The sequence below is a fragment of the Bactrocera tryoni genome, chromosome 2 (assembly GCF_016617805.1).
Source record: "Bactrocera tryoni isolate S06 chromosome 2, CSIRO_BtryS06_freeze2, whole genome shotgun sequence".
In the NCBI taxonomy this organism is placed as follows: domain Eukaryota; kingdom Metazoa; phylum Arthropoda; class Insecta; order Diptera; family Tephritidae; genus Bactrocera; species Bactrocera tryoni.
Window position 1 is genome coordinate 62,202,747 of NC_052500.1, and position 27,850 is coordinate 62,230,596.

The following is a 27,850-nucleotide window of genomic DNA, read 5'->3' on the forward strand; positions in this document are numbered from 1 at the left end:
TGAGGCCGAATATGTTGCTCTTGCGGAGGGAGTTAAAGAAGCGTTGTTCCTACGTAATCTATTAAACGAGATTGGGTGTGAGCAGCAAGAACCAACAATTATCTATGGTGATAACTTAAGTGCGCAGCATTTGTCTGAAAATCAAATGTTTCATGGTAGAAGTAAGCATATCGATATCAAGCACCACTTTATGAGGGATGTAATAAAAGATGGCAAAATTGAAATCAGATATATTCCAACTAATGAAATGGTTGCAGATATTTTGACAAAAAATTTAAGTAAAGAAAAACATACGAAGTTCACAGAGTGTTTAGGCTTAGAATAAAAGTAAGCAAAACATTTGCGTTGAGGAGGAGTGTTGAAAATAAAAACATATGGCAACGCTTATGTATTGCTTGCACATAGAATTAAGTGCTTACACATTGTCCAACAGGAAACCCATGTAACCCCTTAAGTAAATAAGGCCAAAATGTATAAATACTAGTATTTTGGAAATAAAGATTTGATTTGTATCTGACAATCCACTAGAACCACACGTGTTCTCATTTTATCCGCGCGAGATACGTACATACATACTACCACGAACACCCAATACCAAACCTCGAACCTCTGCCACAACTTCAGATATTGAAGGAATTTTACAAAAATATTTAGACAAAGTCAGCGACACTTACGTATAACTATACTTAAATTGGTGTCGTTTCACCGAAATAAAATAATATCACGTAAAAAATTTGTCAATTAAAGTCCTTTATAATTTTTAATTAAGACTAAGAAATTTCAGTTTTATTCAATAAAAGTTTAGAAATAATTTGGACACTGAAGTGTACGGTTGTTTTAATCACATTTCTCATTTCTGGCGCAGTCGAACGGCGTACAACTCCAAAGAATTGTACGGAATCACAGTTCTAACGAATCCAAAATCACCGCCTTTATCGTCTAGAAGACGATGGCCTTAAATTCGTCGTTCCAAAAGCTGTACGATGGCGTATTGCTCAACTATGCCACGACAAGATGGGTCATCATGCGTTAGAGAAGACTATCACCCGCATTCGTAGTAAGTTTTTGTTTCCCCAAATGCGTAAATACCTAAAGAATTACATCGCCGCGTGCATTGTTTGTTGCTATCGAAAAGCCCAATCCGGTAAAGTCGAAGGTGTAATGCACTACGATCCGATAGAACCGATACCGTTTCGCGTAATTCACGTTGACCACCTAGGTCCATTCATTCGCAGTAAGAAAGGAAATTATTACATTTTGGCTATATCCGATGCCTTTTCTAAGTATCTTAGATTCGATGAAAGGCATTCCCTTCCTCGTATATATCACGAAAACGATTTAGTAGTCATAGAAAACGCAGTTTCCGCAACCGGTGAGTCGAGAAAATTAGAACCGAAATATCGTGGACCCTATCGTAACGCGAAGGTATTGAATAATGATCGGTAATTAATAGAAGACGTGCCGGGTATGCCAATAAAATCGTAAACTTTCTCATCCGTTTACGAGTCAAGCAAACTTAAGCCGTGGTGCCACAACTGTCCCGAACTTGATGACGAACTAGTTCCCGAAAACTGCGATGGCGCCGAAATCGAGACAATCAACCTGGCAACCTATGTCCTAAATAGTAACAGCCAAGGGGTGTCATCTGTACATGAAGAGAGTCGTCGAGTGGTGTCGGCTGCGTACACACGTTTCGCTGTTCGTTACCTATTTTATTATTTCTATATCTTCTAAAAAAAGAACTTTGTAAAACCATCTTTTAAAAGATTAAATAAACTATTTGTATAATAAACTATTTCGTATTACTAACTGAAAAGAGGTCTCCTGACACTTGTATATTCGACTCGAACCGGGCTTTAAGCCAGCACTATTCATTGAGAAAAAGGATAGAAAAAATTCTACTGGAATAAGTTCTCCCAGCACTAGATCTTTAAAAAAAATACGTAAATTTTACAAATAAAAAAATTAAGATTCCTGAAAAATCAGGAAAATAATAATAGATAAGTTTTGATATACAGTTAAAACATTCAAGCAACGTTATACCAACGGTTATCGCTTCACGCTGGATTTGCAGAGAAGGCGACAAGAAAGCTTCAATTTATTACGTCTATCGTTGAATATAAACTCCGAAATGACAATACCAAAGATCGTAAACCTAAGAGCACAAATCTCTGCTCTGATCACAACGCTCTCTGAAACCCAACAGAGAAGGAATTCCTTCGAAACCTACGCAACGACTAACGTCACGGTCACCAACCAATACCAGGATTGTACACCAAATATCACCGATACGTCACAAATCTACTTAGAAATATTCATGTTCACCGCCAGCGAGTCGGAGCACCTATTGGAACTGGTGGAAAAGTAGAAAGCTGTCATCGAATGCAAGCGGACGAGCACTTGTTCGAACGCTACGAAAAATGTCGCTGAAAACTCAAAGCAATTGAAAACAAAAATCAGCTGTTACTTAAGCACTGCTTCTTAAGTCTCCTATTTTCAGTACTTAAGCATAACTTAAGAATGAACTGTAAAATACTATTTTCCTGTTTTACCTTAAGCATAACTTAAGTATGAACTGTGAAACTGGGCATCAAAATATGACCACTTTTCAAAGGTGACATGAACCATTATAGGTTATGAGGAAAACGTGTCTGGACACACATGGAGAACATCAAAAATTACGCTACTACACCCACGTATTACACGGCACTCTCGACTCTACAATTGGAAATATAAGAGGATAGGGCCGATATTTTAATATCTCACAACACCAAATTCAACTTTTATTCTATAATAAACCGTCTCGATTATACTAATGCGAACCAGAGACCTCTCTATGTGTTGCTCGAAGGAATGTAGAGAATAAAGCAGGGAAAAAGGATTTTGGCTGAGTTCCATTGCACAGTCAGCAAGTCACTTAATCTAGTACCGACTGAAGTTGAGATAGGTGGCTCAGGAAATGTCTCAGCTATGATAGAATATACGATAACTCACAATTCGACGTTCTGCAATAAAATCAGCACAGACAATATTATACATCGCAGTATCAAAAGCCAAGCAGAAGTTATCATGAGGAACCACAAAGGTACTGACTTAATGTGCAGGTACAAAACAATCAAACTGCACACAGATAACAGCAACAACCAATGGACGTAGATCCATCATAGCAGAACATGTGATCTGCAAATTATAATACTAGGAATCATTCCGCATCACAGCAAAACAGCTATGAGCGCCAAATGCAAGTACTACCTCTACTTGATCTGGCAACTTTTCTCGTGTACAGCTGTGCTTTCGTGCTCTTAGAAATTTGTTTAATTTATATAATATATAAAACTTTCTGGTGAAATTATCTGAATTAAGTGATCCGTTAAAGATGTCAACAGGACATAATATTCGCCATGAGCCGCTAAAGTTAAAATTCCTAAGGATTGTAAGTTAAGGGACAGGTAGAATATGGTTACTTTTTAGTTTAAGTATAAAATGTAAAATCAGTTGCAATTTAATTTTTTTTCGGTGCCGAAGTAAAAGACCCGATAACTTATATAAGTAATGAAAATACCAAATAAAAATCAGAATGAAGAAATTCTCACTCAAGAAAAGACTTTTCATATCCCCCCACCAGCGGTAAGGTTTGATAAAATCTTCATGGAGTTCAAACATTTGATCGTACAAATCAAACATTTCTGGTCCTTTGAGCCGGATTTATTGCTCAGCCAAATTAAAGAGTCCTGTATTTACAAAACAGGCAATATAAAAAAAGTCTAAATACAGGCAAATTAAAACAAAAATAATTGTAAGATGGGTGTATATTCCCGTATATTAAACCGAACGCATAAGCCGTTTGGCAGGGACTAAATGCAGTCATCAAACTGCCATCCAAGCAATATTCAGCGGCTGTGAGTCACGGCCAATTAGGCGACCAAATCATATACCTCCAACGATGTCTTTGGAGAATACCCAGCAGTTACATAAAACGTAGAAGTGTTGCGGAAAAACTCTTGAAAGTATGTATGACAATCAGCGAATTCTGTTCCCAACGCAGGGGGGACAAAATAATGATACCCAAATTAACCACAACTGCGACGAAACCAAAACTAACTAATGCAGTACAAAAGATAAAAGAAGAAAAACTTATAACAGTTCCTCTATCTTCTGCTGAGGATACCAAAAGTAAACAATATAAATAAAATGATAATCAGTTTCTCAACTTTAATTCGTAAGAGAAAACGTTGCATACAAGTCTGGTAGAGACGGACAAGCCAGAGTTATAACTCTTATAGAAAACTTGTGACGTATTTAAACTCAAATAATATAATTTTTCACATAGTTAAAAGCCCTATAGAATTGTAATAAAAAATATTCACTATACTTGACTTATTTCAAAAAGCTAACAAAGATGCCAATGTCACTATTTTTTGCTGACATAGAGCCATCGGTAAACAACAAAAGTGTACATACATACTTATAAGACATTATGTAGGGCGGTAGTCAAAATCGAAACTCTTCGCAAATTTAGTGATTTATTTCAGTGCCATCGCTGTCAGCAGTTTGGACATACTAAACGATACTGTAAAAAGCCATACAGATGTGTTAAGTGCAGTCTAGACCACCAGACTAGACTTCTGCATGAGACAGAACTGTACAGTAGTATAGTGTTCTTAAAAATACTGCACTCATTCTTTGCTGTACAGCATACCTCTTAGGGCAGAAGTATGTAGGTAGCACAGCATTTTTCTTGACCTCACTTAGAGTGAGAACAGTATATGGTTGTACTCCTTGTGAGTGAGTACTACATTTGTCATTTTTTTAATACGCTGAACATTAAGCGAAACTATAAGGACAGCTTGCCTGTACTATTATATAACTGTGCAGATGAGTTCAGTATTATTCAACACGTACACAGACATGGATGGTAAAGAAAACGACGGTCGTGCAATGAACGCACAAGAAACTGTAAGTTTTTGTTGCGCAAAAATTATATATTGTCATTATATTATATACAAATCTATTTTGTAACTAGAAATATCTGTTGTTTTATGTGTTTGTGAATGTCTTTTGTATATTTGTGGTAATATAGTGGCCGGTCAACAAAATAATGTTTCTGCATTCCAATATTAATGAATTAAATATAGAATCTTTTGTAGCATAAAATAATTAATATAATTACTTTGAATTAAAATATTATTAGTTGCTAAGCTCTATGTTTTATAATAAACACATTTTCAATGAAAAAATAAAACCAATGTTTTTTTATCTTATTCTTGCATATGACATACACTGATCGGCATATATATTTTGTCATAGCATTCATTGACCTTTAGACTCTTGAACTAAGTACCGGTGCATTATTAGAACCGAAAATGATGATGAAAGAGAAGTGCAAATTAATAACTGTAAATATGCGAAATATTTCGTCAATTGTCTTTTGTTTTTTTCGTTCTGCTGATAAGAATGCCGGCAAGCAACGATATTTTGTCATTGCGTGATTTAGTTGTTTCTAGGCAAGCTGAAAGTGTGGTTCAAGAATATTATTACAAGTTTTCATTAACATTGCATAAAGTTGATCTTTTAATATTGAAAATGGTTAAAACATCTGAGCTGAGCACCAAAATAAGATCAGAAATTGTGATCAAATACAACTTGGGTTTTTCCGTAATAAACATCGCTAGGGAATATAATTTGTCTTGTCAGACCATTTACTATCAAATCAATAAATATAAAAAATGTAACGATGTCATCAATGTTCGCCGTAAAGGCAGAAATCGAAAGACAGGAGCTTATGCCGACCGTCTTATCGTCCGTGCTTTTAAGAAGGACCCTCTAAAAACACCAAAGGCTGTGTCCTTGGAATGGAATGAGACTGCATCCACTTCCATAAGTGAAAGAACAATACGCAAGCGTTTGATTGAAGCAGGTATGAAAACATATATTGCAAAGCCAATACCTTTTATCACCCCAAAAAATAGACTAAAGCGTTTGGAGTTCGCGAAAATGTACATCACCAAGTCCCCTTCATTTTGGCGTAAAATCCTGTGGACGGATGAGAGTAGTTTTGAATTCCACGCATCTCAAAAGAAAGTTTTTGTAAGAATTAACAAGAATTATCGTAAAAAAAATGCTGCTGTGTGTCAAAGAGTAAGCCATGGGGGTGGGAGCGTAATGTTCTGGGGCGCAGTTTCATACAATGGTGTGGGAGACTTGGTTCCCATAGACGGATCCATGAACCAGAACCGATATTTAGAAACCTTAAACAATTATGCACTTCCTTCCGGCGACAGATTAATAGGAAAAGAATTTATTCTCCAACAGGACAATGCTCCATGCCATAAGGCGAGATTAATTACTAGGTTTTTAAGAGATGTTGGGGTGGAAACCCTCGATTGGCCACCACAAAGTCCTGACTTAAACATTATTGAAAATGTGTGGTCGCTAATAAAGCGAAATAGAAGCACTGATCTGACCAGGACAAAACCAGAAACCATCACTGAGGTCACAATGAATTCCTTTGAAATACCTCTAAACCTTGGTCGATTCCGTCCCGAATCGCCTCCAAAAGGTCATAGACACCAAAGGAGGTTATATTTTTTTTATTAATTTCCAGTTTAAAATAGATTTATAAAACAAAATAGTGAATTAAGATAAAAAAAAATTTTGTCAAAATACTTATGCCACCCATGAAAGTACTTTGTTTTTAGTTTTAATTAAATAAAAAATCTAAATCAATGTTAAACATGAAAAATTGTTATATATTTATAATTTAATATATTGTAACTAAATGAACTATGTACAATCCATAAATACTTTTCTCTTTAAAATAAATAAAATTTCAAACCGAAACGCCATGTCAAAATACATATGCCGACCAGTGTAAATATAGCACCTTCATTGGATTATTACAAAAAATGAAGAACCGCTCGACCTAACTTGGATAGGTGGAGCCCGTTCTTAAGTTAAAACATTAAAATGGAAAGTGACATTGCTTTTTATAAACAGAGTATATAGATTGTTAAGTTTCCAAGAATACAGAAAGTAAATAACTTGTTTTTGGAGACCGATACTCTTGCGGATTGCGGCAATTCAACAATTTCAGTTACAAATTGCATGACAGCGCTATCTGCAAGTTCTTGTAAAATAAAAACGGATGCTACATGTGTGAGACAACGGGCTTTAAGAGCTTGGCAATATTGCGCAAACATCACATTCGATGTAAAAATTTGGCAACACGGGCAAATGTCAGACGTTCGAGCGAGTTAATATTTGACATTTGATGCACGCCAAATGTCATCATTGTGCATCAAGAATTTTTGTACCGCGCGCCAATAATGGAAGAAGATTGGTAAATAAAAGTGGTATTTATTTAAATTAATACTATTAATTAATATATTCACTTGAACATATTAAAATACATTCTTGTTGTTTATATTGTTGAGAATACAAAAGTCACAAGGATACGCATATTCAATATAGTGTATGCTACTGCGAAAGGACTAGTTAACCATAACAGTTCTGGGAACAACATTGTATTACAAAATGTGCTGTATTGCGAGGAAATCCCGCAAAATTTACTATCCGCGAAGAAGATGCTAAGAAGACGAATTTAATCCGTATGGTATTAAAGTAATCAAAAATGGTAACTTTGCATTTGAAGGGATATTATATTTCCACAGATTTACAATTGACTGATATTTTAACGAAGCCACTACCAACAACTAGATTCACTGACTTGCGAGACCAACTGGGGCTAACTGAACTTTGAATGACGAATATCACCTGAAGTTCTCGAAATATATGGAGTTTTTTTCACTGCAATAACCAAGACAAACTGGATCTCTTGGTATATAAGTTAACACACCATAGTAGCCAACAACAAAAGAACAAGAGCAACAACACGCTTCCGGACAACATTTCAATTCCAACGAAATCGCTGACGATGCGTCTGGAGTTGAGCGTGCGAAAATTATTTTTCAAACTACAGAAGTCAGGTACTCCACTGCCAACGATATTGCTGACGACGCGCTCAACAAGCTGCGCGTGACAACAACAAACACCTATCGCTGCTACTGAGCTGGCAAGTCACGCGGCAGAGCGTGTGCAGTTTATTCAGACAGGTATTTAGGCGTAGTCGCCGCTGCAATAGTTTTAAAAAGTTCAGTTGTATTTACTCGCTCAGCTTTTACGGCTGCCCTTGCTCCGAAGCAAGGGAAATAAAGAACATTATAAACTTATAAACAACCGGTCTTGTCATTTATATAAGTTAGCATCCCATACATTTAAAAAGTATCATATGATGCATTAATATCATATGATACAATGCAATTTAATATGACACCACTAAATCGCTGAGAGTGCGACACGTGTAGTGGCAACTCGTGGGAAGCGCAACGTCAGCGAAGTGCCATCCTGTGGGAAGCGCAGCGTCAGCAAACTCCATGCCCGTTGCACCGGCAAACGTAGGTTTAGAGTTAAGCGTAAATAATTGTAAAATTCAGTTCTTGCACAGAATTCAATAAAGGAGCATAGCTCCCAAATAAAGGGGCATTGCTCCCAAAAAAAGGAGCATAGCTCCCGGAAAAATTTTTTTTTATTAAAACTAACTAAACGTTTTTTAACTTATATATGGTGCCGAGTGTAGGATGAAGACAACGAAATACTATATTGCTGAATACGACGAAGTCGAAATACTATGTTACTGAACACGAGGATTCAAATATTCAATATAGTCAAGAATGATAGAAAAGAGATTACACATTGCGCAGGTCCGTTACAGTTGCAAAATGTAAACAAACAATTGCTTACGACACACGGCGCAGTAAAATATTTGACAGCTATAAATTCGTGGTAGCAATCAGTGTGAATAGAGAAACAATTTATTTTAAAAGTATAATTTTGTATTTAAATATCAAAATGAAGTGTGTTGTGAAAAACTGTGTTAACGATAGAAGGAATAAAAATGTGAAGAAAACACTTTTTTATGTTTCCGAACGACAAAGGGCAGCAAAAAAAGTGGATCCAATTTTGCAGAAATACTCAAGCATTTAAGCCGAAAACATGGCGAATTTGCATGGACCACTTCAACGATTAAGACATTATTGGAAACGGGATGTTCGAAATGGGTAAGTTGATAAATCACCTTTGTTTTAAAATATTTTAATTTTAAACTTTTCATAGGCCTTGCCGCCAAAAGGACTTTGAAACCAGGAGCTATTCCCTGACGCTATAACGTTGCAGCTTATGAAAATGAGCAGCGAGTCACCAGAGCTAAGCGCAGGGAAAATAAGAAAATAGTGACTTCCTTGCTGATAAATGTTGACCAACCTCAAGAAGTGCGAGAAGAGTGTATACCTGCTGAAGATGTTAACGTGACTGAGGATTGTGCAGACCTTTTAATGGAAAATAGTTTCAATGAATTGTGCACTGAAGACGCTGCTATTAAGGAAATAAAAATGCTGTTTTTTAGATCTCGAATGTTCTTTGTAATTCGAAAACTGAATGCCAATATTGCGAAATTCAATTACCAAAAGAAACGTAAAATAAGCAAATTTAAGAAATAAATGTATAGATTATATAAATAACTTTTAATATGACTAAATTATAACTAAAAATGTTTAAAAAGAAAATGTTTGGTGCGTATTTTAAAAGAAAAATTAATAAAAATATTTATATTGCAAAATAATAATTAATAAATTAATAAAAATCTAAAATCTCGTGGACCTTCAATATTATATTTCATTTTTATAAACCAAAAGCCAATCAGTTATTATTAACAAGCAATATTTACTTGCTACTCAAGCTATTTCACGAAATTTATGAGCCGTGTGACGTAGATGCGCCGAACGAAAAATTTTTTGTCTCTCATCTGCACAATCTTGTACTCTATCATTCTTGCAATATAGTGTTGTGTGTATGGGAGAGGGATAGAACCAAGAAGATCTTGGAAAAAAAGCTCTCTCTCTGACTACGAACTTTTGTTTAAAAAGCACATGCGTACCTACACACTTACTTACTTGCTTGCAGACGACGAGTGCGTGCGGTTGTATTAAGAATAAAATATTACTATATTACTTAAATGAAAATCGGGCTGGTTGGAGTTTGTTTATATAGTATATACATTTTATACAAACTGCACATATATTTTCAGCGAATTCATCTGTGATACAACTATTAGTACGATCCCGGCTTGATTTGGAGCCAAAAGTTCGCCGCCTGGCAAAGCATAAGGTTCGTCCTTTGGAGGAAAGTGTTGGGAAAACATAAGTAGTATAAACTCGGAAGTGTCACAAATAAAATAGTTCTTGCTTGCTTCTTGAATTTGCTTGTGACATTCGAAAGTATAAAAAATAGAAACGATGGAAAGAGGTGCCACGACGTGGGAGTATTTCAAAGATTTTGGCAGCGATCCAATTGTTTGCACGATAAATACTCGGGTTGAACTCAAATAATAGTGGAATTATTTTTCCTCTCTAGAGAGGTGTCCGTTATCCCTAAAAGGAGCAATTAAGTATCTAAAAACAGGATATGCTGAAGCGGCCAGGATAATTGCTTCTTTCGTAAGTTTTATGTGATGATGTGATCACTTGGTAACTTGGACTATTTTTCCACATATTGGCATAATGGCAGCTACCTAGATAGTCGATGAACACATCTAAAAAACGAAACATACTGGGACAGTTTCTTCCAGTTAATTGATTTAAAAGAGGCTTTCGGTGATGCGGAATACAAGGTACCAAAAGCTTTACGCGATTATTTTGATTATATTTGTACCTGCGTCACGCCACCTGGAGAAGAGATAAAAATTAATCAGCCTAACATCTTCATACCACTTGGGCTTGTCAAAGAAAACGGAGAGTATGCTAAAGCACAAGCAGGTACGTTCGGAATACCAACTGCCAACAATCACAACCTATATAAGTGTTACATATATATCTCCATACCGTACATAACTCATAAACTTATTGAGCGCACGATCTAGATTTCAGTCGATTAAAACTTTGGGGATTAGAACCCCTTCCCACATGGCTGGGTACCAAATGATGCGCAGATAACGCGAATCTTATTGGGTTATCGTCCCCCAAACCAGCTGGATAGTGACGTAATTCAGGGGGTATTCTCATGTAATCACTTCGAAAAATCGATTTTTGTTTTCTATATTTTGACAGTAAAACCTATTGAAAACATGCTGTGAAAAATTCAGACCGAAATTCATAGTATTTGATAAGTTACAGCTCATAGTCGCCGACGTCATGACACGAAAATTCTTCTCTTGAAACTTTAAACGCATTTTTCTCGAATCATCATTTACTGAAACTGTCATGCTCCTAAAAAAAAGTATTCAACCGATTGCTTTAAAATTTACATATGTATGTTCTTCTACTCATTTATAGTTATCGTCCCTACCAGAATTGTTTATTTTCGAAAATATTTTCATATTTTTTTAAAACGATCTTTAACGAAAAAAAAACAAGATTTTTGTGACTTTTTTTTGAAGTTCGACATTTTTTTTTTTAATGAAACTGATTATATTTGGTAGGGACGATAGCCGCAGAACTACTGAATAATAATCCATTCGATTTTTTATTTCAGACAACATGAACAGCCGCTATCACCATGACCAGTGAACTATTTTTTTTTGTTGGGGACCACTTTGATTAAAAAAAAAAAAATATATTAAAAATGTAAAAACCGAAAAAAAAATTTTTTTTGTACATACATTTCAAAATACAAATATAAATATATTAACAAATTAAAATGATTGAATTTTGTTGTCGCATAAAAAAAATATTTCTAAAAAGTGGTAAAATGTATGCGTTCACATGAGAGTACCCCTTCAGTTTTGCGGCAGCTTGACTTTTTGAATGGACGATACATTTTTAAGACGCATACGCTATAGGGATGGTAAACTCGATTCCGATTCGACTCGTGAATCGAGTTCTCTCGTAAAATAATCCGTTTTTCGGAATCGATCTTCAGTAGTCGAAGTCGATTAAGAATCGATTCTTGACCTTCGACTTTACTATTAATCAAGTGACTAGTTTCAAGTTATACATACAACATACGAGCACAAGAAAACTCGCGATTCTTATATCTTGACGATAAATGTATTAAAATCGCGCCTAGCGCTGTATGGATTTACTTTAAAAAAATAAACAACGGGTCGAATGTCCAGTGTCACCAATGTGAAAAGCAGTTAAAATATAATAATAGTACGTCTAGCTTAATCAAACATCTCGAAAAATCACATAAACTTTCCAAAATCGCATATTGAGTGAAAAAGAGTGTGACGATGAAATAATAAGTGTCTCCCAACCTAAAAAGGTAAATATATAGGTTTATATTTATAACCTTCAAATCTATACTGTTTTTCTTGTATTTTTCTTTATGTATATTTAAATACCAGTTATTGTATTATATCATCTAATGCTTAATTTCTAACAAGTTATTTTTTCAACTATCATTTATTTACAGTCTCGTTTATCAGAAGTTTCTACTGAACTAGTTCCATTCAGTAGTACATCAAATTTAAATTTAAGGACTGAGTCAGAGTCAGAGAGACTAACTTTCCAAGGACCTATTGATCGCTGTATAAATAACGCAAGTTCCTTCTCAGGTAAATTTTAATCGAAACAATTAATTTTTATATGTTAACATTTATCTGTATTTTTACAGCGGGTGGTCATCGTAATAATGATGCAACAACGTCTCTCATGTACATGATTGCTTTCGACAATCTTCCTTTATCTTTAGAATGGCTTTAGAATATTTGTAAAAAAAATTGCAGCCTCTTTATCAACCTCCATGTGAGCCTACTATCACAAAACGAATGAAATCAAAATATGAAGAATTAAAATTGAAAGTTAAAGAAGAATTGAAAAAGGCAGATTCAAGTCTTATTGAAGTTGATATTACACAGCCGGCATCTGAATCTGATCAAAGTGAGATGCTTAAATCCATCGATGAAAATGATAGTGATACGGAAAATATCTCGGATCATAATCAGAAATCACAACTAAGAAATTTACTCGTCAAGGTTAAAAAAATAGTTAAATTTTTTAGATGTCTTTAGAAATCTGGATCAAAACCATCGTTAAAATTAATACAAGAAGTTAGAACTAGCTGGAACTCATGCTATGAGATGTTGGACCGTTTGATTAGTCTCGCTGATTACGTGAATCAAGCTCTTCTTAAAGTGCAAAGAGATAAAACTTCACGATCAAAGCCACTAGATGTTTTATCAGGTGATGATCTTGATACGCTTATTGAAATAAAGGATGTTTTGTATCCTTTGTGGTTTGCTACACATGAAGCTCGTGCAAATTAGCACGTGACTTTGAGTAAATGTATTCCACTGGTAAAAGGACTTCAAGAAGTAAGTAATTTTTTTGTTTTTACTATTTATCCTTTTATATAATACATTTAAAGTGATGTGATCTGATTTTTAAAAGTAATTACTATCATAAAAAAATAATAGATGAAAAGAATACTATCATAAAAGAATAATTGTAATTAACTGTATAATTTTTATTTAATTTTTTTTTTGCAGAAAACACATCAGCTTAATTCCATCACGACAGTTGGTAAAGAATTAAAAAAAAGGTTAATGGCTGAAATAAAGCAAAAATTTTCCAACATTGAGTCTGTTAAAGTGTATCACATCGCAACGCTTCTTGATCCTCGATACAAAAAAATTTATTTCCAGAGTATCCTTAATTGTTCACGTGCTGACGTTCGTAGACTGTGGTTACGTCATTCACATGGAAAATTTATTCAACTATACGGAAAAATTCACTTTTTTATTAGGATTTTTGACGATGTACAACCAATTCCAAGACTTATGGAAATTTTTGTATTATAATACTTTAAATATTAATATGTTATTGGAACTTTATACGTATAGGTTCACTGGTAAAAGAGAAGGTGAAAGTGTCAAAAAACTTAGCTATTGAGTGTGATAGTCGAGGGGACAACGTACGACTGGATTATTAGAAATTGTACACAGCGACTTTGCGGTTCACTGATAGTTTGCTCACATTCAGTGACATTTACTGACGATTTTTCCAGATAGCCTAACTATCAAATATACGAAATTATCATATTGCGCTCATGACAGTAAGGAGTGTCCAAAAATTGTAAAAGAAAATAACCAGTTCGTAACGGCTAAAATTGTAAATAAGATATTTTTGCAAATCTGTATAGAAACAGATATCATATTACAAATATTTATATATGTCGGCGCAGTAACAATTGTAGTTTAATATAAGTAGTGAATACTGTGGTTTAATATATGCAGTGTATACCGTATGTTCACTTTTACTTTGCTCTGTTGTACTTGTTCATTTCTAATAAACTTCGTGTGAATTTATGATCGTAGTAGCCTTTGCATTTTTGTTTCTCCAACGCCTGTAAACTGTAACTAAACGAATAAAGCTGAGAGCGAGGTGAGAGCTATAGGCTCTGCCGAGTGTGGCCCTGAATGCTTGGATGTTGCTGAATTACGAAAAGTAACGAGGAGGTGTAATAGTGGTTGAATTGCGTCAGCCAACGCAATGACGCAATGTTCTTTTGAACGTAGAGATAAACGGTGTTCAGGGACTCACTGCGCGAATCAGTCCGCGTTAAAATAATAAAACTAATGTCTTGCAATCAGAATATCAACGGAATTGCTGAGGCCATTCCGGCATATACATTATCGCTAGCACATACAAATACAGTCTTAAACATAAATATGTACTTACAAATACCTATTTCAATCATCACTGTAATAAATATTCATTTTGGATATTTTGATTAGAGACTGTAGTATTTAATGTATGCAATGTAAAGGATTGCAAATTACCCTAAAATAATAATAGATAAGAAATAGTTGTGTATGCCGTTGGGATCACTTATGTTTAAGATATGTGGACATACTGTCGGTATGTACAGTATATTAGTATTAAGATATGTGTATGTACTCTGCATGTGATGCATACGTGAATTAGGATAAGAAAATCTATAAATAAAGGAGCTCTGGGCAACAAGAGCGGAGTACTATTTTAAATCCGAAACATTCGCGTTGTTACTTAATCAGTCATTAAGAATACATGTGTTAAAACGCCTGTGTTGATGTTGAAATTGTATAAGAATAAGCTTAATATGTATGTATAAGATTTTGCATAAGTCTGGCAACACTGCGATATTTAGTTTGTGTTCTTATTTATCGCATTGTTCACTTACACCTGCTTTCGCAGTTTACTGTTATGTACATCATTATTGGATTAGAACTATGACTGGCAGATCAAATATTTTATCCTCTCAAAAACTTGTAATTAAACTAAGTGCGATTTTCACAATAAAATACAATACATTTTATTCCAACAGTTGAGTTCTAAGAGGAGTTATAACGATGGTGGTCAAAATAGATTCATTCTAGGACCGATTGCAGAAGAAGACACACATTTTCACATTTTCCTACAATGGTATAATAATAATTATAATTTCTTATACAAATAAGTTTGTTTTTTAACTTATTAACATTTGTAAATATTCGCACAATAAACTCATGACTTTTGCTTTCCTACATACATATGTGTAATATATCCGGGGTATTACCAGCAGACTTGAATACCGACGAACTGGAAAGAATGATCAAAATAAGGAAGCAAAAATAAAAGAATATAACTAATGGTTTGTACAACCAATAAATAATATAATCAAAAGCTGCGATTCATTACAGCAAGGGGGCCCTCCGGTTTATAATAAAAGCTTAACTCTGCGATTCTGAATTCCAGACCCTCCAGAATAGAAGAGCCTTCTTTCTTAAAGGATCACGAAAAAAATAATAAATAAATAAAATAATTTATTTCAAATTGTTACGGTTTTGGTGAAAATAACCACCTTATAAAAAAACAACAGAAACGCGAAAAAATAAGACAAAATAAATTTGCCTTATTGCAGACTGTTACGGATTGCCAATGCATTGCCCACACTCTAGTCACACTATTATAAAATTGCAAATGCATTGCCAACACTCTAGTCACACTATTATAAATTGAAAATGTGACACTCTCTTCGTTTTCTAATCTTCAAGTCACACACGTCCAATCGTAAAAGTATTTTTTAATTTCTGTTTTTTATTGGCTCATTTCGTGTAATTTGTAAGTAAATCAATATAAATTAATACAATAAAATTAATTAAATCAATATACAAAGGCTGTGTATAAAGTGAGGGCTGATTTAATAGATCAGTCCTCATGGTAATGAACGTGGGGTGCAACATCTAAAACCAACTCAATAGTATAGTATACAAGTTAACATAAGCTGCCCTTTGTCAACAATAAAGTCCGCGCGTGGCCTGAGTCAGCGAATCCACATTCTCACGCTGGCAGCTAGCAGTCAACATAAGCAGCACTTTGTCAACAACAAAGTCCGCGCGAGTTACGTCGACGTCGATGCCAACCACTATCGGCATGACCGATATGAATGCAACTGCAATTCATAAGAACTGCAACAAAGAAATAATGCCGACGTCAACGTTAACAACCTACCCCAAAACACTTAGAATTAACTGGTCTACTTAAATATTTTCCCTTTTTTGTTACCGCAACAATATTGCGACCACACGAAATATGCATATCATATTTCGAAACAAACCAGGGCACTTACATTGTATCACATTGCATATCCGCTGCACATTTAATATGTTCAAACGAATATTGCGATAGCAATTAACGTCACAATAAATAGTGCAACATAAATATTTGAGGGAATGCAATTGATGTAATGTGAGAAGTAGGCCACTTGACAAATATTGTCGCAACTACAAGTGGTTGCGCCAAAATAATAATAAGAAAAGAAATAATGTATTTTGTATCAGAAAATAGAACTTAGCTTAAGAAAATATTGGAAATAAATGAACAGAAGAATTCTGACGATTCACTAAACCGAAGTTTAGTGTTAATAAGAATATTTGAACTAAAGTTCAGTATTCATCTATCAATGAGTTAATTTAGTATTAAAACACGGGTTCAATAACCACAACTGGCGCAGTCGACGGAACTTTGCCCTTAGACAAAGAAAAAGAGCCTGACACAACATGTAAACCGCTTAAACGTACTTATTAAAGTGAAAAGTAAAAACGTCAAATGATTTAAAGGCCACTGAAAAGACAAGACTTAATATAAATATAATTTTACAATTGAAATTTTTATAATAAAAGTTACATAAAGAAATATTTTAGAGTGAACTTCTGACATATTACGAAATCTAACTGCCAAAAGTCATAGAATCATTTATAAGAAACTTACTATTTCTTGCGGGTTCAAACAGTGTTACATCATTCTATAAATATAAAAGAACTAACTTCTCGAAAAAAACAAAAAAAAAAAAAAAAAAAAAAAAAAACACAATTATACACATTTAACTACCACAATGGCAATCACCAACAACGATCTAAACCGGATATCAGCGTCGGACCTCCTTAAGGAAGCTGCGAAAATCAAAGAGTTCAGAGGCGATGGGAGCTACGACATATCTTCATTCATTGGAGAGGTGGAACTGATCCTGCCCTTGTTCAACGAGAACCAAGCGGTCAAAAATTATATGTGGGAGAGACACATAAAGACCAAGATCCAAGGAGAGGCGCTCCAGATAATACGGACACTAAACAGAGACTCATCGTGGGACGAAGTGAAGACAGAACTGATACGGAACTTCGGAATAAGGGAAAGCTACCACCAACTCTTCCACCAGGCCATCACAACCAGGCAGTATAATGGGCAATGGATCCTGAAACTTTTGATCCTGACAGCAATTTGGACCCTGGGGCTGGGACAAGTAACAATAGATAAAATAGAAAGCAACAAAGGATATATAGAAATACAAACAGGCGATGCAGATATAGTTAAGTCATATGTAACAATACTACACGTTATAAATCCACTAGAAATATCAAATTTACTTAATGAAATAGAATCTAATATAAAATCGGCAAATCTGCAAGTAGGACAAGCAACACTAAACATGCAAATTAAATTTATTAGAAGCAAGATAAATACTATCACACCCCACAGACAAAAAAGAGGCCTACTAAATGCTGTAGGAACTGTACAAAAATGGCTTTACGGTACCATGGACGACAATGATAGACAAGACCTTGAACAACACCTCAACATCATCGACACAAACAACCACAAGGCTATCGAAACAATAAACAAACAAATAGATATTAATACTAATTTCAATAAAACGTTTCTTGAATTAAAAAGACTTATACATAACGATAGGGATATGATATCTGCAAAACTAAACTCCATAGGGAACATAAGTAAAAGGACCCAAGACGAAATTTTATACCTTGACTTTTCTCTAAAACTGAAAATATTACAGGACAATGTAGAACACATACAAGACAATATAGCAGCAAGTGGTTTAGGAATTTTACATAGCAACATGATAACCGACCAAGAAATAACAAAATACAACTTAGACTCACAAAAATTGAAAAAAATAAAATTAGGATCCCTTACAGACAAAAACCATAATATTATTTTCGCTATCAAAATTCCAACAGAATTAATAACACTACACACATCTATAATATTGCCGTTAGGAGATATAAGCAACTTTGAGTTAATGTTTCAACAAGTATATGCACTAAGATATAACAATGAATTGTACGAATTTAATGATAATATAGATTTACAACGTCTTAAGCCAATTAATAATTGTTTGATAAAAAGAAACTGTATGAAAATTTTTAATAACGCCTCCGAAATTATAAACATTAACGAAGGAATTATATTTGTAAAAAATACTAAAAATACTAGTGTAGAAAGTGACTGCATTATAAACAACAGCTTTCCCTTAAGCGGAAACTATTTAAAACATTTTTACAATTGTAGCATAACAATTAATAATAAAACATTTTCAACAAAAAGTAAAATAATTAAAAGTAGCATTGTATTAGCAAGCGATATAGACAACATTAAAGATATAAATAAGAAACTTATATTTGATGATATTATATTACAACAAATAGAAAATATAAACTTTATAGATGAAGTTAAATACCAAAAACGACAACAATACATACATATAAGCATATATACAATATCAATTGTAATTATAGTCAGTCTTTCGATAATCATTTATTGTAAAAACAAAAGAAAGAATTTCAAAATTACTAATGTGATCTCCCAGGAGAGAGCTCAATCAAGGGGGGGAGGAGTTACGTCGACGTCGATGCCAACCACTATCGGCATGACCGATATGAATGCAACTGCAATTCATAAGAACTGCAACAAAGAAATAATGCCGACGTCAACGTTAACAACCTACCCCAAAACACTTAGAATTAACTGGTCTACTTAAATATTTTCCCTTTTTTGTTACCGCAACAATATTGCGACCACACGAAATATGCATATCATATTTCGAAACAAACCAGGGCACTTACATTGGATCACATTTAATATGTTCAAACGAAAATTGCGATAGCAATTAACGTCACAATAAATAGTGCAACATAAATATTTGAGGGAATGCAATTGATATAATGTGAGAAGTAGGCCACTTGACAAATATTGTCGCAACTACAAGTGGTTGCGCCAAAATAATAATAAGAAAAGAAATAATGTATTTTGTATCAGAAAATAGAACTTAGCTTAAGAAAATATTGGAAATAAATGAATAGAAGAATTCTGACGGTTAATCCGACAAGTCGTGGTTTTCTCTTAGCGATTCACTAAACCGAAGTTTAGTGTTAATAAGAATATTTGAACTAAAGTTCAGTATTCATCGATCAATGAGTTAATTTAGTATTAAAACACGGGTTCAATAACCACAACTCGCGCGTTTGTTTCGTTTTTTTTTGTTTGTGTTCACTCACTGCACTGCACTCAAGATCGGTGAATTATATATGTATCGGCGTAGAGATGTTAACGCGGCGCAGTGTGTACATATGAATTTCTTATAGATGATTTTTAATTTAATAATGAATGTTGATAGCGAATTGTGTAGAACGAATTGAGTCTGCTTTCTCCTTGTGAGTTGTGTTGGGATCATCAGCTGTGGTGAATTGAGCTGTCGCATTAGGATGCGCTAGTTTTGCCGAGTAGAGGGGGTGGATGCTTAACTCATTTAAACAAATTCTTTTCTTTAATTAATCTTTTTTCGGATATTAAATATTTTTGTAAATTAAATATATTTTTATTTATATAAACTGTAATAAATTTTTGGTAAACATATAAAAATAAAATAAAATAAAAATTTTGAAAATTAAAAAGTTTAGTTTGAAATTTTAAGAAATTTTAAAAGTAGGAATCAAAAAATGCAACCCTGCATCAGTTATTTAAAAAGAGAAAATGCAACAATGCATCAGCCGTCGATTGGGGATATTAGAGCAGGACAGATATACTTTTTTATATGACACTGCTGAATGAGCGCAACAAAGATGTATGATCACATGTATACGTATGTGAGTGGGTAAAATTGTCGCTCGGCCTATGGCAAAGTACACATGATTACCCTATGGATTACCCACATTCTTACCCACTGATTATCTGGTTTTTTACCCGCTCATGGTTGGCAGGGGTTGTTTTTAACTATACAATTTATTACAAGTGTGTGTGTGTGTGTCTTTAATGTTATCTGATCTGCAACTTTATGACTTGTCTTTACCCATGCATTTTTATTATTATTTGATACGCATTGCATGTGTGGCGGCCGACAGCACTCGTTTGCCATCCCTGTCACCGTATTTTGTTCATCAACTTATAAATAACTTTCTGGGACAAAGCTGCAGGAAATATAGTGAGAATTGCGAGTAATAGCCTTTTTATGTTTAAATAAAGAACGCGAATAAACGAAATTGGTGACCCCGACGTGATTAAAGTGGATTTCGAAACTTGTTTTTTTCACGTGCAAAGTGTAACTTTTCACAACACATGATAGTGACGCGCCGCGTGTTTTCAAATTCCATCACTTTAATATTCATTTTTATACAGACTAATAAGTGCAAGTGTGACATTAATTGCAAATTCACGTTCGTCGTGACTTCTCACTCGTCAGTGTCCGCAATTGTGTGCAACCCGGTGACCACGTGCTTTGAATCGATCCAGTGACATGCCATTGGAGCATACACCAAACAAAACAGTGAGCTGTAACTCGCTAAGCACGTGCACCAATATTCCAAGCGTCCTAACACCACTTTCTTCGAACATGACCACAAATGACCCAGCTCTGGCCATCGGCGACGCCACCGATGAAACTCAGAACTCCGCATCAGTCGTAGCTGTGTCCAGCTGCAAGCTCCCGCAATTCTGGTCCATCCAGCCTCGTTTGTGGTTTGTCCAGGTCGAAGCAGCGCTACAGGTGGCCCGTATCACAAATGACGCATCACGCTACAATCACATCGTCAGTGCCTTGGACACTGATTCAATGTTGCAGCTAGCGGACTTCCTGCAGAATCCACCAGAGACCGACAAGTACGCGAAACTGAAGGACGAGATATTGAAGCGGTTTTCAGAATCCAGCGACCGCCAGCTTCACCGAGCGCTCACGGAGGTTCAACTCGATGACAAAAAACCTAGCCAGCTCCTGCGCCAGCTCAGAATTCTCATGGGCGACAGGGCCTCAGAGGACTTACTGCGTATAAAGAGGTTGGCATTGTTACCACCATCTACCAGCCGGTGTCTCAAACTACTCCGAGATTTCCCTCTAGATGAGCTTGCTGAAGTCGCAGACGAGCTGATGGAAAACCAGGCTGGCCATTCCGTCATGGCAACACATCACCAGCCTGCCCAGGCAGCACACAAGGGCGAAAAATTCGAAAATTCTCTGCTCACCAGCATGGCAAAGGACGTGTCCGGCCTTAAACTTGCCATAGCCGACCTGGTGACCTGTATCAAGGAACAGGGGATTACTCGAGACCGACCCCAAGCAGCATCTGGCCGTCTTCAGCAGTCATCATCGAAGGAAAAGCCAGCCTCAGACAGGAAGAAGTTTTGCTACTATCACCGTCTCTATGGGTCCAGAGCCAAAAAGTGCGAGCGTCCTTGCACCTTCAACTCATCGACGGAAAACTAACATCGCTGTCGACCATCCAGGCTAACACACCACCAACAAGAGAGCATCGCCTCACATCCATGATCGCACAACAAACATGAGGTTTCTTGTCGATTCTGGATCAGTGATCTCTCTCATACCTAAGTCCGCCATCACTCACACGCTCAAGGAAGATGATCTCACTCTCTACGCAGCCAACGGGACCGTTATCCGAACCTACGGTCGAAAAATCATCACCCTCGACTTCAATCTTCGCCGTACTTTTAATTGGCCTTTCATAATTGCAGATGTAAAGTCAGCCATTCTCGGTGCAGACTTCCTGGTCCACTTTGCATTGCTTCTAGATCTCAAAGGACGAAGTCTCATCGATACAACCTCGTCATGCACAACTCAGGGCACACTATCTGAGGCCACGGTACACAGCATTTCAACAATCGACCGCTCCATCTGCCCTGGTGCACATGACGCCCAATACCTGCAACTACTCAACCAATTCATCGACATAACTCATCCCAGCATCAATCCTGTCACAGCCACTGACAGTCAAGTCGCTCATTATATTGAGACAACTGGGCCACCAGTATTTGAGCGCCCACGACGTCTCACCGGCGAGAAGCTACAAATAGCCAAAGATGACTTTGACCTCCTGCTACATCATGGCGTGATCCGTCCATCGAGCAGCCCATGGGCCAGCCCTATCCACATGGTGCCCAAGAAGACTGGTGGATGGCGCACCACAGGTGACTATCGAAAACTCAACGCCAGCACAGTTCCAGATCGATATCCAGTCCCTCATGGGGATGACATTCTCCAGCGTCTCCATGGATCCACCGTTTTCTCCACCATCGACTTAGTCAGGGCTTACCATCAGATACCCATGGCCAAGTCAGACATTGCCAAAACAGCTGTAACCACTCCTTTTGAACTTTTCGAATTTCTGGGTATGCCACCCGGACTACGCAACGCCACGCAGACTTTCCAGAGGCATATGGACAACATCCTCAGAGATTTGGACTTCGTGGGCTGCTTCATAGACGATCTGATTGTCTATTCTCAGTCCCACGAACAGCACCTACGACATCTCACCACCATCTTTGAAGTCCTGCGCGCACATCATCTCACCATCAATCCAAAGAAGTGCCAGTTTGGCAAGTCTGAAGACATCTACCTGGGGTACACCATCAACAAAGACGGCTACACTCCACCCGCCGAACACACGCAAGCAATCGCCGATTACACAAAGCCAGAAACCGTCAGCGATCTACGTCGTTTCCTGGGGATCGTCAATTACTACCCGCGAGCGATTCCTCAAGCGGCCCAGAAGAAGGACCTCTCAAACATGCCAAGAAGAAGGACAACACTAAAATCCAGTGGACACCTTCTGCAGATCAAGCCTGGCAAGACTGCAAGAATAGTGTCATCCAAGCCACGCGCCTGGCTTTCCTCGCACCAAACGCCATCCTCTCTTTGAGATCCGGCGACACAAGGACTCATGACAACCACTGGCCTTTTTCTCCCGCAAGCTCAGTCCAGCAGAGACCAGATACTCCACGTACGACCGTGAACTTCTAGCCATCTTTGCTGCCATCAAGTTTTTCAAGCACATTCTCGAGGGAAGAAACTTCAGCATCTTCACCGACCACAAACCAATCATCTACGCATTTTCTCAACGTGCTGACAAGGCATCACCTCGCCAACTACGTCAATTGGACTACATCTCACAGTTCTCAACTCAGATTTTCCATACCAAGGGCACAGAAAACGTCGTAGCTGATGCGCTTTCGAGGATTAATGCCACAACCATGCCAACCAAACTTGATGCTGAGACCATTGCACTGGCACAACTCCAAGACGACCATCTTAATGATGTCCAATCCAGCACATCTCTCAAGCTGCACCTGCTGAACATCGAAGGTCACGATATACTATGCGATGAGACCAATAATACTGTGCGACCTTATCTTCCACAGCCATCGTCATAATCGCACCACACCAAGTCACATTGACGTACCAGACAATCGCTTCGAGCACGTCCACCTGGATCTCATAGAGCTGCCCAGAGTCAAGGACCTTCGCTACTGTCTGATGATCATCGACCGCTTCAGCAGATGGCCACACGCCATACCACTCAGCAACATGACTGCTGCGACAGTTGCACACGCCTTTTACACTCACTGGATCTGTCAATTCGGTACACCTTTGACAATCACCACTGATCAAGGTCTGCAATTCGAATCAGCACTGTTCACCTCACTCTCACGAATGCTGGGCATTCATCGTATCAGAACGACACCGTATCATACTCAATCGAACGGTCTGGTGGAACGTTGGCACCGCACACTCAAGGCGGCTCTCATGTGCAACAATGAGACACCTTGGCCGGACATGCTACCGTCAGTTCTACTAGGACTCCGAACCGCATACAAACCAGATCTGAAAGCATCTCCTGCTGAAATGCTTTTCGGGACTACACTGCGCATACCCGGTGATTTCTTCGTTACAACAAGCACACCAGCTGATCCACAAACATTCGTGAGGAAATACAGGCAAATCATCCAAGCAATCAGGCCAACACCAACAGCTCATCACACCAAACACAAGTTGTTCCTATTCAAAAACCTTGACACGTGCACCCACGTCTTCAAGGTAGTAGACTCCATCAAGAAGCCTCTGGAACAACCATACACTGGCCACCATGAAGTCATCCAGCGTGTTGACGACAAAACCTACATTATCAGGATCAATGGGGCAGACAAAACAGTCTCAATCGACATGCTGAAGCCAGCATACATTGAGTTAACAGACAACCCAAAACCCACACCACCCAACCCAAACAATTCGTGCATTTCTCCTTCAGACCAAGTCACTGGGAGGGGAGTGGATGTGGTGGCCGACAGCACTCATTTGCCATCCCTGTCAAACAACGAGTCTCGCTCACCAGCCATTAAGCAAAATGACAGTTCAACGAGTCGGCCATTACGAAATCGAAGAAAGCAAACACTACAACCACGCAAAGATGACTCATTCCTTTTACCTCAACCTTCTAAGCAACCAGGCGTTCAGCGCTCCACCGTATTTTGTTCATCAACTTATAAATAACTTTCTGGGACAAAGCTGCAGGAAATATAGTGAGAATTGCGAGTAATAGCCTTTTTAATGTTTAAATAAAGAACGCGAATAAACTAAACATGTAAATGCATGATTATGTTTATGTACATATGTATGTATGTACATTAATATATAAATAGATATTTACATTTAGTACAATTTCGGCTTTGCTGATAAGTAGGCATGTTCAATTATATTTGAACATGCGGAAACTGAGGTGTATGCTGATGCATCAATATTTGGCTACGGCGCAGTCTTATTACAAAGGGATTCAGATGACAATCGGCTACATCCCATCGAATATATGAGTCGTAAAACAACAAGGGCGGAAGAAAAATATAGTGCTTTTGAACTTGGGGTTCTGGCAGGTATTAAAGCATTACATAAATGGCGTATATACTTAAGAGATATTCAGTTTAAAATAGCTAGCGATTGTAATGCTTTCGCTATGACAGTCAAGAAACAAGACGAACCAGGCAGGATCATAAGGTGGGCAATGTAGCTACAAGAATATAATTATGTGGTTGAACATAGGTCATAAACTCGCATGAGACACGTAGATGCTCTTAGTCGCGCAGACTGGTTATTAGTAGAAGACTCGTTAAAGGTTAGGATAAGAGAGGTGCAAACGCAGGATGACTGAATAGAGCAGTGCGGGAAATTGTGGCAGTAGAACCATGCGGAAATTTTTTGTTAAGAAATTACTTACTTTGAAACGACCCTGTAAAAGAATTGTTGGTAGTACCATCCAGTATGGAAGAAAAAATTATAAAGTTAGCACATAGCCAGGGTCATTTTGCAGCAAAAAGAACAGAGAAGGTAGTAGAAATTATTATATACCAAACTTGATCACAAAAGTACAAAGTGTAGTAACTTCGTGTGTAGAGTGCATTGTAATAGATGCGAGAAGGGTTAAGAAAGAGGGCTTGTTGACACCAATCGACAAAGCTTGTGAACTATTAGGTACTTACCATATTGACCATGTAGACCCATTAACCGAAACACGGAAAAAGTATAATCATATTTTAGTCATAATAGATGCATTTTCGAAACTCGTTTGGTTGTACCCAACGAAATCAACCGGGGTGGAAGAGGTAATCAGTAAATCAGAGAAACAATCCTCAGTTTCGGCAATCTGACTGCAACAGGTGTTCCGCGGGGTAACGGATAGGCATTCACAGGATCGTCGTTCCAATGCTGTCTAAGAAATGTCAAAGTAACCCAACCCAGTGGTACAACCACGTCGCAAAAGTACAACAGATTTTAAACAACACTGCACCACGCAGTACGAAAATAACACCTTTTAGAATTCTTACAGGACTGAACATGCGAGTAGTAGATTACCCAGATTTACATGAAATTTTAAAAGATCTTGAAATAGAGGAATTGAATTTAAAACATGATTCATTAATACCATGTTCAGAACAAAAATTTAAAAGATTAGGTTATATTTAAGCATTTCATAACCCAACAGTGTTCTCACTGCCGTTAGAAATATCAAAAAACAGCTGTTATTGTCATTCAAGAATTCACATCGCTTAATATTTATCAAAAGAAAATATTGTCATATAGTATTTTGAAAAAAAAGACGGCTTTTTTAATATTTTCCATATAATAGAAATAATGGATGCATTTTTTCATTTGTTAAGTCGATTTTCAGATGAAATTAGATTCATTGCTTTAAAAAAAATTTGTTTGTTTACATTTTTTTCCCTTTGTAGTGTCTAAATCAGCTGTGATAATGTAACATATTTCCAGTGCTGACAAGTAGATTGCGCAAAATCAGAGTCGCACAGAGAGATTTAGCGTGGATCAGTTTCAAATCATTTCAATGAAGTGATTTGGAACTGTCATTTTTGTATGGCGAAATCTTGATACATTTTTAAGATTAGTGGGATAATCCTTTCAACAGCCGAAATCGTGTGATTAAGTGTCGGTGTGAACATGGTATAAGACAGAGTGCTAACAAAAATATTGAAAAAATAAAAAAAGAGAACTGTAAGACATTTAATCAAAAAATGAAAGAAAACTGTGAATACAACTTAGGAGATGTGGTAGCCATTAAGAAAACTCAGTTTGGGGTGGCTACGAAATTACAACCGAAGTACTATATTTGGGACCGTACAAGGTAGTCGCCAAACTAAACCATGACAGATACAAGGTTGACAAAGTAGGAAATACGGAAGGACCAAGTGGCAGAAAACACCAGTGGCAGAAAACATGAAACTGTGGACTTAATTATTCGAGGTCGAATAACAGGTCAGGACGGCCGACTGTAGGAGGGAAAAATATACGGGACAGGTGGCAATATTGTCACTGAACGAATAATATGTAGTTCAGATGACAACATTATAACTCAACTGTTAATTAACAAAGCGTCCAGCAGCAGCCATCATTGTAACGTTCCATATTGATGGTCTATTTGTAATAAAAATAAAGAAAGTCGTTAAGCAAAGTTTGTGAAAAGCGGTCACGCCGTCGCGTGAAGTTGAACAGGTGCGAATAAAGAATAAAAAAGCTTAGAATGTGTGTGAACATAGGACTATTATTATAATGTGGTTTTATACTGTAAAATCTAAAACATAACTTTATACAATGTAATTTTTCCCCAATGCTGCATATTTAATGTAATAATTAAATTTAGGGTTATACAAACAAACCACAATACTTACCTTATTAGTTATTTTTGTATCAGGATTTT

At 36.7% G+C, this 27,850-nt stretch overlaps 2 protein-coding genes across 2 annotated transcripts; both read left to right on the forward strand.

Moving 5' to 3' along the window:
• Positions 1-21,195: 21,195 nt before the first annotated feature.
• Positions 21,196-22,062, forward strand: LOC120768822. Its single transcript, XM_040095575.1, has one exon. The coding sequence runs from the start codon at positions 21,196-21,198 to the stop codon at positions 22,060-22,062; it is 867 nt and encodes a 288-aa protein (XP_039951509.1).
• A 2,115-nt stretch (positions 22,063-24,177) lies between these two features.
• On the forward strand, positions 24,178-25,140 carry LOC120768823. The gene has a single exon (XM_040095576.1). The coding sequence runs from the start codon at positions 24,178-24,180 to the stop codon at positions 25,138-25,140; it is 963 nt and encodes a 320-aa protein (XP_039951510.1).
• The last annotated feature ends 2,710 nt before the right edge of the window (positions 25,141-27,850 follow it).